General features: G+C 37.8%; 1 protein-coding gene across 1 annotated transcript; it reads left to right on the top strand.

Annotated features, from left to right (window-relative positions):
- The first annotated feature begins 16557 nt into the window (after window positions 1–16557).
- LOC100667717 (olfactory receptor 14K1-like) lies at window positions 16558–17930 on the top strand. The gene has a single exon (XM_010598129.3). It carries the CDS (start codon window positions 17001–17003, stop codon window positions 17928–17930), a length of 930 nt encoding a protein of 309 aa, XP_010596431.1. The 5' UTR covers window positions 16558–17000.
- Window positions 17931–18236: the final 306 nt, after the last annotated feature.

Below are 18236 nucleotides of genomic sequence, written 5' to 3'. Positions count from 1 at the left end.
ACAGATTGATCTCTCTGGTTCCCTGCTGTAAATCTTTTAGTTTTGTATTATCATTGAGAGTTCATTACCTTGGATGATATCTGGCTGATGCTGTCCTGTGTCCTAGATTCAGAAAGTTGTCTGATGTTGTTGGCTCTCTAACCGAAAGACTCCCTTCAATAATTCTTATGTTTGGTTTGGTTTTTACAAGTACCCTTCATTTCTGTTTATCTGGAAATGTCTAGTTTCACCATCATATTTGATTGGGAGTGTTGCAGGATATATTATTCTTGGTCATCAGTTTTTTTTTTGTTTTTTGTTTTTTGTCTTTCAAGGTTTTATATATGTCACCCCAAGATCTTCTTGCTTACATGATTTCTGTAATCAGAGCTTAGTCTTACTGTTTCTCCTTTGTATGTGAATTTTCATTTTTCTTTAACTGCTCTCAGGATTCTTTCTTTATCTTTGGTTTTGGTGAATGTGATTATAATATGTGTTGATGACTTTCTTTTGGCATCCCGTATGGGGTTTCTGAGCTTCTTGGATGGTCAGCTTTTCATCTTTCACGATATTAGGGAAGTTTTCTGTCAGCAAATCTTCAGTGATCCTCTCTGCATTTTTTATTTTCTCCCCCAATTCTGGAACTCTGATCACACAAAAATTTTTGCTTTTGATTGTATACCGCCTTATTCTCAGAGTTTCTCCATTTTTCTTCATTCTTTTCTCTGATTTTTCCTCAAGCAAAGTGGTATCCATGGTTTCGTCTTAAAATTCACTGATCCTGTCTTCCATTGTTTCAGGTTTGCTCCTAAAACCTTCTATCACACTGTTCATTTCTGTTATCTTGTTGTTTATCCTTTGGATTTCTAATTGCTCTTTTTGCATGATTTATAGTTGTTTATTTAGTCATTTTGTTCCTGTATTGTTTTCCCAAATTCTTCCACTGATTTTTCTGTTTTTTCCCTGATTTTATGTGTATTTTCTATCATTTTGTCTATTTTTTCCTTATTTTTGTCTGCGTTTTCCTTCATCTCTTTCCTAATCCCTTGGAGGTCCCTGAATATTAGACTTCTGAATTCCCTATCAACTCATTTCAGTACCTTTTCTTCTACCAGAATTTCATCTAGTGTTTCATTTTGGTCACTTTCTGGAGCCATCATGTCTTCTTTTTTTCTATATGTTTTGATATTGTCTACTGTTTCTGGGACATTCAGAAATTATTTTCTTCATTTATTGATTGTAGAGTCATTTTTTTTTTTTTTTTTGTCCTTTTAATTTGGTTATGTCTGGGCAGGCAGACTGGGTGTGTTTTTTGCTTGCTTCTGTGTGGGCATGATATTTCTCACCACCTTATACAGGTCTGGTCACTCAGCGATGGTGTAACAGGGCAAGTCCAGTGGGGGAGAGTGGCAGTGATGTTTTTTTGCAGCATGAACTGAGGCTGACAGGTTTCAGCCAGAGTGCATTGTGGGGAAGATCGAGGGTCTAGAGGTCCATACCAGTGCTGTTTGGGGGTTAAGCTTTAGGCACATGGTGAGGATATGCGTGAGGGAAGAGAGAGGATGTGATGTGTGGAGCTAAGTGCACGACAGAAAGAAAGGAGTGAAACAGAAGCAAAAAATATGAAGGAAAAAAAGAAAAAATACTGAAATAAAATGGCAGTGCAGTAGAATTCAACTGATGGGGGCTGACTAGACCCAGGGAGGCTGATTACTGGTGGCTTTCTAGCTGAGTGGTGCAGCTTGACCCTTTGAAAAGGGGCATGGGTGGCACATGGGGCTAGGTGGGCGGGGGACAGGAAAGGAAGGAAGGGAAAGAGAGAGAAGAAACAAAAACAACAACAGCTAATAAGTAAATGTGCTGAGGGAACCGGCCATTAAGGGAAGGGCAGAATTAGGATATTGGTGAACTTATGTCTCTCCTTCCAGACATCACAAAACAGCCTGCCAGGAATGGGAGGAAGCAGTACAACACCTAGGTGGGAGGGAGAAGGAAAGGGCAGAAGGAGAAAGATAAAGAAAAATAAAATATGTATGTATGCCACTTAGACCTACAGAGGTTGTGAGCCAGAGGATCTCTAGCTGAGTGGTGTGCAGTGCAGCCCATCAAGAAGAGGGAGGGGTGGCACACAGGGCTAGGTGGACTGAAGAAAGGAAATGAAGGAAGAGATATAGAGAAAAGAAACAAACAAAACAAAAAATATGGTGCTGAAGAAGCCTGCCTGTAGGGGTGACATAAACCTGGGGAGGATCTGTAGCCAAGAGGTGAACACTGCCCATTGAGAAGGTGCAGAGGCAGTGCATGGGGCTAGGTGGAAGGGAGAAAGGAAAGGAAGGAAGGGAGAGAGAAGAAACATAAAAAGCCAAAAAAAAAAGAAATGGCCTCGAAGGGACCAGCCAGTGGGGGCAGGATGGACCTGGGCAGCTGTGAACTGGTGTCTGTAATAGATTTTGCAAGCATTAAGTAAATACCTTTCGCTAGGTCCTTCCAAAATAATTTTGACTACTAGAGCTAAAAGTTAACAAAATGCCATTTGTCTACACTCACAAGAAAATATTTTGTTTAATAAAGTTTGATCTCTCTTACATAGAGAGGTAATAGTCTGAGTTAATACTACGAATTGTAGTGTAGAAAATTAAATGAGATTGAAATACTCATTTATAAAAGCTTTATATTACCATGATTATCTACTATTATTGTGGAAATATTGTCTTATTTTTTCCTGAATATGGGAAACTGGATATTGTTATATAAAGAAGCATATTTCAGACTAAATTAATGTAAGTAAAAATTAAATTAGTAGTGTCTTAGGCTGAATTCTCTACAGAAACAAAACCAGCAAAGCATATAAATATATATAAAGAGAGATTTATATCAAGGAAATGACTCATAAGGTTGCAGAGGCTGTAATGTCCCAAGTCGGTGGGTCAGAATAGAGACTTCTCCTGTGATTCATGTAGCTGCAGGGGGTGGTGAGCTCAAGATCAGCAGGTCAGACAGCAAGGCTCTTGCTCATAGGATATGAAGACCAATGAATCCTAAAATCAGCAGGCAAGATGGCAGGTAAGCTGCTAGCTCAAGTCCCAAGAACTGGAGATAAAATGAACAGGAGCCAGCTAGAGGATGTAGAGGAAGCAAAAGGCCACAAGCCTTGCCAGAAAGTCCAATTATATTTGATGTGGGCCACACCCCTAAGGACACTCACAGCAGATCCCGTCATGGAGGTGATCACATCATCACGCAATCTCCACTGAGAATCATAGTCCAACCAGTTTGACACACAATTTTAAAGATCACAGGTAGTTATATATATTTTAAGAGGTACAGGCTTTTACCATGTAGGATCAATAGGATCTCAAAATTTAATTAAAACAATACTTATTTCATTGTGAGGAATAGATTAGATAATTCAGGTATAATACTTACATGATTTAGAAAACAAAAATTTGATTTGATTGAAAATAAATTAATTTCCAGGATAAATATGTCACATAAATATAGTGGTTCTGCTCTTTTGTAATGGAATTAATTCCCTTAGTCATACTGCTACTGCGAGCAGTGATTCTTGGGTAAATTCTGCATATGTGTCAGGTCCTGCACAGTGTTGTCAAAAACACAGTCTTTTCAACGGGGGGTGGGGGGTGGTTTGCCGGCTGGCCCTGTCTGATGCCTCCTTGGACTTATGCCCGGGGGCAAATGGTCCCCTCCAACTCTACCTTGCTATGCCTCTGACTTCAAATCCCAATTCTTTCACCAAACAAACAGAATATTTACACCTCAAAATTCGGTCCCCACCTGAGAACCAAAGTAACATCCATTCTCTCAGTTTAATCCTCCAGTATTTTTCTATCAAACCTCCAGTGATTAAAACAAATAATATAAGCAAAGAGTAAGTTAAATGTTTGGGGTGCAAAGGTTTTTGCATAGCTTGATATCCACATCCATTTGTAGAAATCACTCTTTCCTGTTGGTAGGCTGCAAAATTATTCTAGGCTCCCTGAATTGAAGCTAGAGATATATTTGGCTTATACTGCTAGAGTCTCATCATTTCAGCAAATCTTGTCCAGGATAATCATTTATTTTAATAGATTTGCCAGGGGAAACTTAACAACTAGGAAAAATGCATATTCACTAATGAGAACAGGAAAACAAATATTCTCTAGACTAGCAGGGACTCTCATTAATTTATGAGCATGTTAATCTGATGTTAAATATGACTGAAAAAGGTAATTTGCAATTATTGCATATACACAATTTATTTCTGATATTTTGGTTTATACCTTTTACCACCCATCTATCAGTTTGTCAGAATGTGGTGACTTGTGTGTTGCTGTGATGATGAAAGCTATGCCAGGAGCATTTAAAATTCCAGCAGGGCTAACCATGGTGGACAGGTTTCAGCAGTTTCCAGATTCATAAAGACTTGGAAGAAAGACCCGGCAAACTACTTCTGAAAACTAGCCAATGAAAACCTTATGGATCACCACAGAAATTTTCTGACTAACTTGCTTTAGACATGTCAGCAGGAGGGCTCAGTCATTAGGAGAGTATATTGTGTTTGGCGAAATAGAGGAAAAAAAATTCTTTTTTTTTTTTTTAAGGATGAAGGAGATCTATGGGGAGATGGATTGGCAGAGTAGACTCATAAATTGACTCCAACATGCTAGTCATGACTTGGAGTTGACTAGGCAGCAGCTGTCTCTCTCTAATATTTAATCTAATAATTAATCTAATCTAATTAATAATTAATTAATTAAAATAATAATGATAATAATTTCAAAATCACAGAAAAGATGTGATGCTACTTCAAAGAACTCTCAAAAACCTTTATCTTGATTCCTATTTTTAATACTTTGTCACAGCTCAGGCATCAAAAACAGAAAATTGAATATTGATACAGTATTTTATCTATCTTTTTTTCCATATTCCATTTTTACACATTTTTTAGAACAGTTTTAGACTTACAGGATAATTAGACAAAAAAATGCAGAGAACTCCCATACACCTCTTCTCCCTCCTGCCTTCAGCAGTTTTCCCTACTATTAACCTCCTGTATTACTGTGGTGTATTTTTTTTACAACTGATGGATCAATACTTAAACACTGTAATTAATTAAAGTCCATAGTTTACATTAGGGTTCACTCTTTGTATTATACAATTCTATGGGTTTTGAAAAATACATAATACCATGCATTTGATGAATTGCAATATCACGCAGCATAGTATCACTGGCTTTTACAATGGCTAGTGATCCAAGTATTCCTCCCTTCCCCTTTCTCCTGTGAATCCCTGGCAACCATGGATCTCAATGTTATCTCTGTATTTTTTGCCTTTTCTGGACTGGCATGGAGGTGGAATCATATAGTACATAACTTTTTCACCATGGCTTCTTTCACTAAGTTATACGCATTTCTTATCATAAAGATCCCTTTTTGCACAATGGTTAAGTACTCTACTGGTAACCTAAAGGTCGGCGGTACAAACCCACCAACAGATCCATGGGAAAAAAGACATGGCAATCTTCTCCTGGAAAGATTACAGCCTAGGAAACCCTATGGGGCAGTTCTACTCTGCTATATAGCTATGAGTCAGAATTGACTTGATGGCACACAAGAACAGTAACAATGTCCTTCTTGTTAGCTTGTTAGCTCCTTTCTTCTTGTCACTGACTATAATCAAGGCAGTGTGGCACTGGTATAAGAAAATAAATGTAGATCAACAAAACAGAAAAGGGTCTGAAATAGACAAACACTTTTGGCTAGTTTGTTTTCAAGAAAGCTGCCAGAATAATTTAAAGGGGAAAGAGTAATTATTTTAACACATAGTCCCATAACAATTCAATAGCCATAAGAAACAAAATGAACCTTGGCTCTTACCTTATATCATAATTAAAAATAAACTCAAATAGATTATAGTCCTATAGATAAGAGCTAAAATTATGAAATTTATATAATGAAACCTAAGAGAAAATCTTCATGATTTTCAGTTAGGTAAAGATTTTTGTTGACAGGATATAGATTGCATCAGCCATAAAAAAGTGTATAAATTGGGGAAAATTAAATGGAAACCACTGTCTGAGAGAAAATATTTACAGCATAAATATATATGCTAGGGAATTTTATTCAGGATATACAAAGAAGTCTTTCCACTTAGTAATAACAAGAAAAGCAATTTAATTTTTAAAAAAAATGGACATGGTGATAATGGTTGCATAACCTTAATATATTAAAAAAAATTGTACAGTTTAAAAGGATAAATTTTATGGTATGTGAATTGTATCTCCATAAAAAAACTATGAAAAAAAGTAAAGAGGCCGCAGGGGATAGGCAACTTCATCACTAAGAGAGGCAATTTGATCCTCAACCAGCTGAATGTGGGAAGGAAAGCTCTGCCACAAGAAAAAGCACTTTGACCTCATACATCATGGCAGGGATTACTTCCTGCCTAGAGAATATTTGTCCCAGTGTTGGGTCACAGTCACATTCCTGGATGTTTTACACTGTATATGCCCATCTTCTTGGTAGCAGACCTTTCTTTATGTGTCCTTCCTATAGCAGGGCCACTGCCCTGCTCCAGGTATATTTACATAAAATCTTAGCAGAGTACAAAAAAAGAACTAATTCTTCTTGGACATTTAAGATGTGCCAGTGATGTTCTAAAGTGCTTTACATACATTAACTCAGTTAAGCATCACAACAATTATTAATCCTATTTTTTAAAAAAGGCTTATGAGATTTAAAGAGAGGCTTCATTAAAAAAAAGAGTAACAGTTGGCTAATAAGCACATGAAATGATGCTTGACATTACTATTCATCAGGGAAATGCAAATAAAAGGCACAAAATACTGCTATACACATACTGTTGTTGTTTGGTGCTGTCCAGTTGATTCTGACTCATAGTGACCTCATATGATAGAGTAGAATTGTCTCATAAGGTTTTCTTGGCTGTAATACTTATGGAAGCAGATTGCCAGGTCTTTCTCCTGTGGAGCTACTGGGTAGGTTCAAACTTCCAACCTTTCGGTTAACAGTTGGGTGCTTAATTTTTGCTCCACCAGTGCTCCTTTATACACACACTAGAAGAGCACAATTAAAAGGACTGATAACACCAGGTGTTGGTGAGGTTGTGGAATGACTACAATTTTCATACGTTGCTAGCCAGAATGCAAAATGGTTCCACCACTTTTGAAAAATAGTGTGGCACTACATTAGAACTAGAGAGTATTCAACAATTCCTGTCCTAAAAATTTATCCACAAGTAATAAAAATACATGCCTACACAACTACTTTCATGCAATTGTCCACAAACTGGTGAATGGATAAACAAATTGAGTTATATCCATGTAATGGAATACCACTGAGCATTAAAATAAAGAAACTACAGATACGTTGTACGTACAAAAGCATGGAGGAACCTCATTTCCTGGGTATCTAGACTTTAGATGAATGTGTCCAGAGAACAGAACATAACCTGGAAGTGCTACAAGGTTACCATTTGGGTAAACCTAGAATTCCTTGCATGATTAGAAAATACTTCCTTCAACAAAAAATTATGGTGGGGACACATACATCTTTAAACATTAAATATATATAGAAATTAAAAAGAAATTCAAAATTCCTCCCTTCTTTGTCATTTTTAGGAATCAACTTGCTCTTCTGAGAGATTGGGACCAGAATTTATATAACCTGCAATATATTAAAATTTTAGTTTTGTTTAGAGGATTTGTGGATTGATATTACCCTGGGGTACTCCATAGAAACATATTCTCATGTCTTGATATAACTCACTTTAAATATAGTACTCAGTAACAGATAAAACTCAAGGGAATATAAGATCACAATTAAAAACAGACAAACAAAACACGCACACACACACACACAACACTTAAGAAGACAAGCTGCCAAAGCTAAAGTTAAAAAAAAAAATCAGACACATAAATATTTTATATTTTGGAATTATTGTATAACAAGGATAAATATTTTAACATGTTTAAAAAATAAAATAAAGTATGAAGTATTAATACAGGTAAAAACATCATAAATGGTGAGAGTTGGAAAAGAAACAGAATTTCTAGAAATAAAAGAACTAAAAATCAAAATTCAATGCATGTATTAAAGAGCAGATACAGCACAAATTAAGAAGGAAAAAAAAGAGAGAGAGAGAGAAACTAGGAGATAGCCCCATAGAAAACATCTCCAAAGCAAGACTGATACCTCACACCATGCAGAAAAACTAACTCGAAATGAATCACAGACCTATATATAAAATCTAAAACAATAAAGATCATGGAAGAAAAAATACAGAAAACACTAGGAGACCTAATACATGGCATGAACAGTATATGAAACATTACTAACAATGCACAAACACCAGAAAAGAAACTAACTGGGAGCTCCTAAAAATCAAACACTTACGTTCATCCAAAGACTTCAACAAAAGAGTAAGAAGATTACCTACAGACTGGGGAAAAAAAAAAAATTCGCTATGACAATTGTGATCAGCGCCTGATTTCTAAAATCTACATGATGCCGCAAAAACTCAAAAATAAAAAGACAACCCAATTAAAAAATGGTCAAAGGATATGAACAGGCACTTCACTAAAGAAGACATTCAGGCAGCTAACAGATACTTGAGGAAATGCTCATGATCATTAGCCACTAGAGAAATGCAAATCAAAACTACAATGAGATACCATTTCCCCCCAACGAAGCTGGCATTTATCAAAAAAACACAAAATAATAAATGTTGGAGAGGTTGTGAAGAGACTGGAACTCTTACACACTGCTGGTGGTAATGTAAAATGGTACAACCACTTTGGAAATCAATTTGGTGCTTCCTTAAAAAGCTAGAAATAGAACTACCATAAAATCCAGCAATCCCACTTCTCAGAATATATCCTAGAGAAATGAAAGCCTTTACGCAAAGAGATATATGCACACCCATGTTCATTGCAGCACTGTTTACAATAGCAAAAAGATGGAAGCAACCAAGGTGTCCATCAATGAATGAATGGATAAATAAGTTATGGTATATTCACAGAATCGAATGCTATGAAACAGTAAAGAACAATGATGAATCAGTGAAATGTTTCATAATATGGAGGAATCTGGAAGGCATTATGCTGGGTAAAATTAGTCAGCTGCAAAAGGACAAATATTGTATAAGGCCACTATTATAAGAACTCAAGGAATAGTTTAAACACAGAAGAAAATATTCTCTGATGGCTACAGGGTGGGGAGGGAGTGAGAGAGGTATTCACTAGTTAGATAGTAGACAAGAACCATTTTAGGTGAAAGGAAAGACAACACACAATATAGGAGAGGTCAGCAAAACTGGACTAAAACAAAAAGAAGTTACCTGAATATAACCAAACACTTTGAAGGCCCGAGTAGCAGGGGTGGGGGTCTGGGGACCATGGTTTTAGGGGACATCTAGGTCTATTGGCATAATAAAATCTATTAAGAAAACATTCTGCATCCCACTTTGAAGTGTGGCATCTGGGGTCTTAAACTCTAGCAGGAGGCCATCTAAGATTCATCAATTGGTCTCAACCCACCTGGAGTAAAGGAGAATGAAGAATACCAAAGACACAAGGTAATTATGAGCCCAAGAGATAGAAAGAGCCACATAAACCAGAGACTCCATCATCATGAGACCAGAAGAACTAGACGGTGCCTGGCTACAACCAAGGACTGCCCTGACAGGGAACACAACAGAATCCCTGATGGAGCAGGAGAACAGTGGGATGCAGAGCTCAAATTCTCATTAAAAAAACCAGACTTAATGGTCTGACTGAGACTGGAAGGACTCCAGAGGTCATGGTCCCTGGGCCTTCTGTTAGCCCAAGACTGGAACCATTCCTAAAGCCAACTCTTCCTATAGGGATTGGACTGGACTCTATGACAAAAAATGATACTGGTTAGAAATGAGCTTCTAGGCTCAAGTAGACACATGAGACTATGTGGGCAGCTCCTGTCTGAAGGCGAGATGAGAAGGCAGAGGGGGACAGGAGCTGGATGAATGGACACAGGGAATACAGGGTGGAGAGGAGGAGTGTGCTGCCTCATCAGGGGTAGAGCAACTAGGAGTACATAGCAAGGTGTGTATAAGTTTTTGTATGTGGGACTGACTAGATTTGTAAACTTTCACTTAAAGCACAATTTAAAAAAAAAAGAAAGAAAAAAAAGATTATGTAAATGCAGACCAAAATTTCAATTGTTTTGTGATTTAGAAGCAACCAAAAGTCTTAGGATTCAATAATCACATAAAAACAAAAAACCCAGAATTAAGGATTGCTCGAAGGGTTCTTTCTAATGAGTTCCAGAGAGATCAACTCTCTTGTCTCACTAGAGGAAAGGGCAATGGCCTCAGCTCTCAAATCTGAGATGGGAGACAAGAAGGACAGAGTCTCCTAAGCTTAACAGTCTAGAAAATGAAATTTAAGCATATCTGAAAGTCTGACCTCCCAGGAGAATTCTCTGTCGTCTACAAAGATCCATTTGTAACTGCTTTAAAATCCATTCTCCTTCTTGGAGCAAGATTTGCTTAAGACATAGGATATCAATGGCACATTTCCATTGTATTTTAGAACTTGAAGACTGACTACACAGACTGATGCAGAGGACAGAGGTGCTCAATCAGAAGTAGCTTGAGTCTGAATGGGCAAATCTGAAACAGAAGTCTGAAAGCACATAGGAAAATAATTGCAATGCTCTTTGGCTCTTCCTAGAACTTAAAAACAAGAGTTTTCTTTTTTTACAAAAACTTTGAAGAGAAGTTCCAGATTGCTTATTTATTTTTACCTCCTGTTTCCTTGAAATTATTTTGAAATCTGGAAATTTCAGAGAGAGCATTCTTTTCAGTGTTATTCTATAAATAAATGCTGCTTCTATCGACTTTGCTTGATAATTGGGACATTATTTGCCATCCTTGCAAACCTCAGCCTCTAACCATGGTTTGTATTTGGCACCAAATCTTTGTGCTAGGCCCCAAGTTGCTCCTTGTCTGGGCAGACACTAAATTGCCACTTTCTGGTTCCCTTGCAATCAGTATTCATCTTATTTCGATAGACTAATAAGACAGGACAAGAACCAGAGGAATTTGGTTGCAATTATGATCGTGCGTCAACTTGGCTGAACCATAATTCTCAGTGGCGTGGCAGTTATGACGTAGTTCGGCAGCTATGTAATGATATAATTACCTCCACAATGAGATCTGATATACTGTAATTAATCACCTCCATGACGAGATCTGCTATGAGCAGCCAACCAGTTGAAAGGGAGTTTCCTTGGGGGATGCCACCTGCATCCAATATATGTAGACTCCTGGCAAAGCTCTCTGGCCTTTGCTCACTCTGTATCCTGCAGCTGGCTCCTGTTCGTCTGACCTCTGATTCATGGGACTTAAGCTAGCAGCTTACTGCCTATCTTGGGATTTGTCAGCCTCTACAGTCTGTAAAACAGCGGCCTGCCATTTTACCTGCCAATCTGGGGTTCCCCAGCCCCTGTAGATACAAGAGTCAGGAGAAACCTCCACCCTGATCCATGTACTTGGGACTTTCCAGCCTCTACAACTGCGTGAGCCACTTCTTTATCTCTCTTTTTCTCTCTTCCTCTCTCTATGTGTGTATATATATTCACATATAAGTATGTAAGTACAGAAGCAAGGGAAGTATATATTTATGGTTTTGCTTCTCCTGAGAACCCAACCTTAGACACCGTCCCTTTCCTTCCCATTGTGACAGAATTGGTTTGTTTTTAACCATCGCCACTATTTCCCAAAGGTTTCTTTCTTTTTTTTTTTTTTTTAAATCACCTCGAACAGACACTCTGTGCCTATACTTAATTTGTTTTTAATTTGATATATAAATAGTGGAGAAAGACATATACCTGGCTGTACCCAATATTTGTTGTTGTTGTAATTAGGTGCTGTCAAGTTGGTTCCGACTCATAGTGACCCCATGCACAACAGAACGAAACACTGCCCAGTCTGTGCCAGCCTTACAATCATTGTTATGCTTGAGCCCATTGTTGCAGCCATTGTGTCAATCCACCTCATTGAGGTTCTTCCTCTTTTCTGCTGATTCTGTACTTTGCCAAGCATGATGTCCTTCTCCAGGGACTGATCCCTCCTGACAACATGTCCAAAGTACATCTAAAGTATGTAAGATGCAGTCTTGCCATCCTTGCTTCTAAGGAGCGTTCTGGTTGTAGCCAATATTTAGAGCCCCGTTAAGCACTCCTTGATTTTAGGGATGTTGCGTATATTATAAACATTTCACAGTGTTAGAAGGGTGATGGGGACACACCTTTTATATCCTTATTTAATTATGTGGACTTGTATGTAGGCATGTAGACGCTGCTCCAAGCTTTATCCCCAGCGATGAAACAGCATAATTACAAGTGCCTGATCTAGTTCATAAGGACTTATATGTTGGCTCTCCCTCATTGGTCTAAAGGTGTTACCAGGGCCTTCGTTCTCCGATAAATTTATTCAAATTTTGCCAAACAGAATGAAATTGCCAATTGCTTGTAAGTTTTGAACCTCAAAGCACCAGTTAATTTACACCTCAGAAAATCATCTGTGTACCTTCTGAAGGTAGGGATATGAGTGCTTATCTTGGAAAAGGTGTCTGCTCTTGCTAACCCTCTTAGTATATAGATGCAGAAAAAACAAAATAAAGGCCCATTGAAATTGTCCCCTTACATTCAAGAGATTATGGTTATATTCTTCTCTTCCTTTTCCAAAGGAAAAGTTGTTCTTTATCCTTATCAAACCTTCTGTCCCCTCAAATGTTCTTGTTCCTTCAGCAATTCATTCTCCCAAAACATTATTCCATTAACGTGTACTGCGCTGTTTAGCTCCCTCATCATCCTCATTCTTCTTTTCCACTTTCTCTCTCTTTCACCATTTCTCTCACTCTCTCGTCCCTTTGTCATTCTTTCTTCCTGTATCTTTGAATTTAAGGAACTGTGTGTTTGATGCTCAAGATTAAAAAAAAAAGTACTGCATCACTGATCACATAATAATTAGCTCTATATTTATCCTGGGTTTCAATTGCCAGCATATGTAAAGAGTATATATAATGTGTTTGGTTGCCCCTTAATCTCATTTGACCCCTTTTGGTAACCTGCTACTCTGTCAATTAGCTCCCTTATAATTCACTAATTCTACTGTCATAAAGAGAGTTAGGATTCATTTTTTGTTACTTCATGATAATCTCTGCAGCACATGATGCTGTTTCTGACATGATGTTATTTCTCTTTTCCTTGAAACCCTCTCTAGTTTTTAATGATGTCTATAAACTTTGCTATGTGGTTCTCTTCTTTCTTACGCTTACTTCAGTGTCTATTTTCTTTTTTTAAATCACCCCCTTCTTCCTCCTGTCATCACCAATATTTTATCCAAGGTTTCACCAGATTCTCTTCAAGTCAGTCATATATTGTGAAAATTACAGTCATCATTATTCTTAAAGTGCTGAAGATTAGAAATCATTCTTAGACTGTAACTGTAAAATTTATGTAAACGTGTCACCATACTTGAAATAATAAGACCTTTTTTTTGTCTTAACACGATGACTGTGAAAATCTAGACCGATTCACAAAGCACACCTTCTGGAGAGTAGAGTGGTACAGGATATGTCTGTGTGAGTATCAGTGTGTCCGTGTGTGCCCATGTATGCCTGGCATGTATGTGTTTCTTTGTGTATGTGCCTGTGTGTTTGAGTGTGTGTCTGTGCATATGCTTCTGTGTGCATGTGGCCCTCCGTGAGTGTCAGTGTTCATGGGTCAGTATTTGTCTGTGTGAATGTATGTATATGTGCCTGAGTATATGTTTTGTGTGAGGGAGGTGTGTGTATGTGCGCACCCATAGTGTTGACAGGTACCCCTGATGTCTTGCTTGGTTCTTTGCCATCAATGTCTCACCTTTTTTAATACCCTAAAACTACATTGTATTTTAAGTTCACTTTTTGTTCTTTTCTTCTTTCTCTTTATGTTACTTTCCTTTTAGTACTAACCTTTGCTTTTAATTAAAAATAAAATAAATCTAATTCCTAAAAGATATATTTCTATGTAATGTTTTCTTCTGCTATTTATTCAATTTTCTGCTAGTAATTCAAAACCCTTGAAATGAAATATGAAATCAGGAAATTAAAAAAAATGTATATATAGGGTCCCTTAACTATTTTAAACTACTTGATTTTTACATGAAAATATTTTTGCTTTTCTTTAAAATATGGCAGTTTTTACTTTAAAATATGACAGTTTGTTTTCCAAATCATGTACTAATTTAATAATTGACTTCAAGCAATTTTTTCTATAAGATAAAAATAGAAAAAAAACAATTTTTATTTCAGTTGTTTACTCCAGATACAATAATAATATTAAACTATTGGAAGATTTCATATTAGAAAAACATTAAGAACTGTATTTGATGGTGAAACCAATATGTATATCTTTCAGATATTAACATAAATATTAGTCTCAGTCATCAAAACTTAGCTCTAGAATATGAGAGGATAACCACACTGTTCAAATCAGATCACATATGTCTATTCTGGTTTCCTTTTCTTGGAATTATAGTTTAAGAAATAGATGAATAAAATGGAACTTGTCAATAGTTAAGAAACCAGTACATGAAAGCTGCAGAAACTACATAAAGAGCCTATGGAAATCCTGAGCCCATTTTTCCAGGTGGAGAGGAGGAACATTAAAGCAGGAACAAGGAGGGACTGTCACCTTCACAAGGAGAATGAATAACAGCTGCCCTCATTTTGGTTGTACAATCACTGTGTTAGGTCCTGGGGAACTAAGGTAATGAAATCAGTAAGCTTAAACTAAATGCAAGATTTAGTTTAGGAAAATTACTGTGAAGCCCAGTACCTTTAGCTTTCAGAAGAAATTCTCGCATGTTGACATCACGTGTAAACACAACTGTTACAGAGAAGAAGGGTAATGTAGCAGTGATGCGCCCAGGTCAAGGACTTCTCAGAAGCCTGACTGAGAGCAGATTGATGAAAATAGGCTGCAAGGGTGAGGGAGGGAGTCCCCCTCACTTTTTGCAGTCAGTGCACAATTAGAGCCATGTGTATAAGAGGACAGGTTTCACTTAAAGAGTTTAAGGCAGCTTATTTTTTCTGAAAAAGCCACAAGTATTGGAGCAGAGGCGAGACTGCATGGGGAAGTGAAGAAATTGTTATTGAAGCGATGCTGAAGTAAAATCAAAGATAGGCTCTTAAGACAAGAGTGGTCTGAGGAGGGAAACATGACCCCAAACCAATTTTGGGTTGAAGTGAGGATGGCAAGACTTCATCTCACATACTTCGGACGTGCTATGAGGAGGGACCAGTCCCTGGAGAAGGACATCATGGTTGGTAAAGTAGAGGATCAGCAAAAAAAGGGAAGATCCTTAACGAGATGAATTGACACAGTGGCTGTAACAATGATTGTGAGAATGGTGCAGGACCAGGTAGTGTTTTGTTCTGTTGTATATAGGGTCACTATGAGTTGGAGCCATCTTGAAGGCACCTAACAACAACAACAATGACCTGAGTTGATCTGATCTGTGAGTAATTAAGTTAAGTTAGGAGGATACTCGGCCTCTCTCCTCAGATGCAGTCCAGTCCCCACCTATATTTCTTTGTTCTCACAGTTAATTAAATCATACCTAGAATATTATGTTAAAAATCTGGCTTGTAGTCTCAGGTTTTGCTCTCTTCATGAAAAATGGCACAGTACATTTGAAAACTACTTTGTCAAATAACTAGATTAGCTTTCTAATTGTGTGTGTGTGTGTGTACTATACTAGATATCTAGGTATCTAAGGATCCCTGGTAGTGCAGTGGTTAAAGCACTCAGCTGCTAACAGAAAGGCCAGTAGTTTGAACCCAACGGTTGCTCTGAGAGAGAAAGATGTGGTAGTTTGCTTCCGTAATGATTACAGTCTTGGAAACCCTATGGGGCGGTTCTACTCTATCTTACAGGGTGACTATGTGTTGGAATCAACTTGATGGCAATGAGTGGTATGTGTTATACTAGATAACTACACAGAAGGGGCAAAAACCACGCTATAATGAAATTTTTACCAAAGTGTTCGTATATTTACAGAAAAAATGGGAAGTAACCTTAATATCCTACCATGACAGAGTGGACAATCAATTACAGTATCTCCTCATAAGAGACTAATTTAAAAGTTGCACTGTGCAGCAAGCAGAAAATCCATCCATGACTTCTAACTCACCAAAACTTGCATCAAGGAGGCTAATATTCATACATACAAAAGTTACACCTTATTACGATTGTAATTACATAGCCAACACTGTCAATCCAAATAGAAATAAACTTACTTAGAGATCAATTTAAGTAATTAGAGAAGGGAGTAGAGTTCCTTTCTTCTTTCACATTAATTTAAGGCTAAGTAAATTGGACTATTATACCCATAGTTGTTTTATACCTGAGAAGACTAAAAATATGACTATCTTGGTACTTTTAAACTTTTTTGTCTAGACCAAATAATTAATGTTTTTGTTGTTAGTTGCCATCAAGGTGATTCTGGCTCATGGAGATCCAACCTGTTGTAGAGTAGAACTGCTGCATAGCGTTTTCTTTTTGTAATCGTAGTGGAAGCAGATTGCTGGCCTTTTCTCCTGTGGTATTGCTGGATGGGTTCCAATAGTCAACCATTAGGTTGGCAGTAAAGCTCAAATTGTTTGTGCTACCTATTGTTAGTTGCTGTCAAGTCAATTCCTTCTCATAACGACTCCATTTGTGCAGAGTAGAACTGCTTTATGGAGTTTCTAAGGCTGTGACCTTTTGGAAGCAGACCACTAGGCTTGTCTTCCAAGGTGCCTCTGTGTGGGTTAAAAATGCCAATCTTTGGGGTAGGAGTTGAGCACTTAATCATTTTTGCCATCCAAGGACTCTTTTGCATCATCTAAGGACCTTAAATAATTAATAAATAATAATAACATAGTAACATAACTTTATTAGCTTTACTCAACAGGTGGCTTATAATTTCAAAACATGACCAATCATACACTAATCATGGAATTCTTGCTCATGAGATTCACTGAAAGTTGGATGCTGTTGAGGCTACATGCTGCATTCTTCTCACTGATCTACCTAGTGGCCACAATGGAAAATGTTCTCATCATGCTCCTCACAATTCTTGACCAACGCCTCCACACTCCAATGTACTTTTTCCTCAGGCATTTGTCCTTCTTAGATCTGTGTCTCATTTCTGCCACCGTGCCCAAATCCATCCTCAACTCCATCACCTTCACTGACTCCATCTCTTTCCTGGGGTGTGTGTTGCAGCTCTTCTTGGTGGTGCTCTTGGCAGGGTCAGAGATCGGCATTCTCACTGCAATGTCCTACGACCGCTATGTTGCCATTTGCCGTCCTCTGCACTATGAGGCTGTCATGGGCAAGAGGGCCTGTGTTCAGATGATGGCTGTGTCCTGGTTCAACGGCGGGGCCTTGGGAATCTTGTATTCAGCTGGGACATTCTCTCCCAATTTCTGTGGCACCAACAAGATCCATCGGTTCTTTTGTGATGTTCCTGCACTCCTGCAGCTCACTTGTTCCAAAGAACATGCCACCATTAACGTCAGCGTGTCCATTGGGATCTGTTATGCATTTTCATGTTTAGTTTGCATTGTGGTCTCATATGTGTATATTTTCTCCACTGTGTTAATAATTCCTTCCAGACAGAATCAATCAAAGGCCTTTTCCACCTGCCTGCCTCATCTCATTGTGGTGAGTGCGTTCCTTGTAACGGGTGCTGTTGCTTATTTAAAGCCAGTCTCTGATGTACCTTCTCTCCTAGACCTCCTGGTGTCTATGTTCTATTCTGTGGTGCCACCAACCTTGAACCCGATTATCTACTGTCTGAGGAACAAGAACATTGAATCAGCTTTAGGTAAAGTCTTATGGAATGTTAGGAACACCTGAGTAATGGAAAGGTGAACAAAAGTGGAAGTTAGGAAGTAAAATCACCTTTCTTATTCTGTCACTATCTGTTCGCAACTGTTTCTGTTTAGAGATCAATATATCATGGATCCTTGTTGATGATAATCTCAGGTTATCAGTTTTAGCAGAAAGTAAGTCTTTTCCTATAATCCTGCACTTTACATTTCTTATTTGTACAGAAATTATGAAGTGTTTCCTATTATGCCCATTTCCTATTGGTGATTTTGACTCTTATTCTAAGTTCCCCATACATGAGGTTTGTATGTGTTTCTGGTTTGTCCAAAACTT

Source organism: Loxodonta africana, chromosome 13 (assembly GCF_030014295.1).
Source record: "Loxodonta africana isolate mLoxAfr1 chromosome 13, mLoxAfr1.hap2, whole genome shotgun sequence".
Lineage (NCBI taxonomy): Eukaryota > Metazoa > Chordata > Mammalia > Proboscidea > Elephantidae > Loxodonta > Loxodonta africana.
Note: the sequence above shows the minus strand (reverse complement) of the source record. Positions and strands in the feature narration are given on the sequence as shown.

Excerpts from the sequence above, each read along its gene's own strand:
- LOC100667717 (XM_010598129.3), top strand. The coding sequence starts at position 17,001 with ATGACCAATCATACACTAATCATGGAATTCTTGCTCATGAGATTCACT.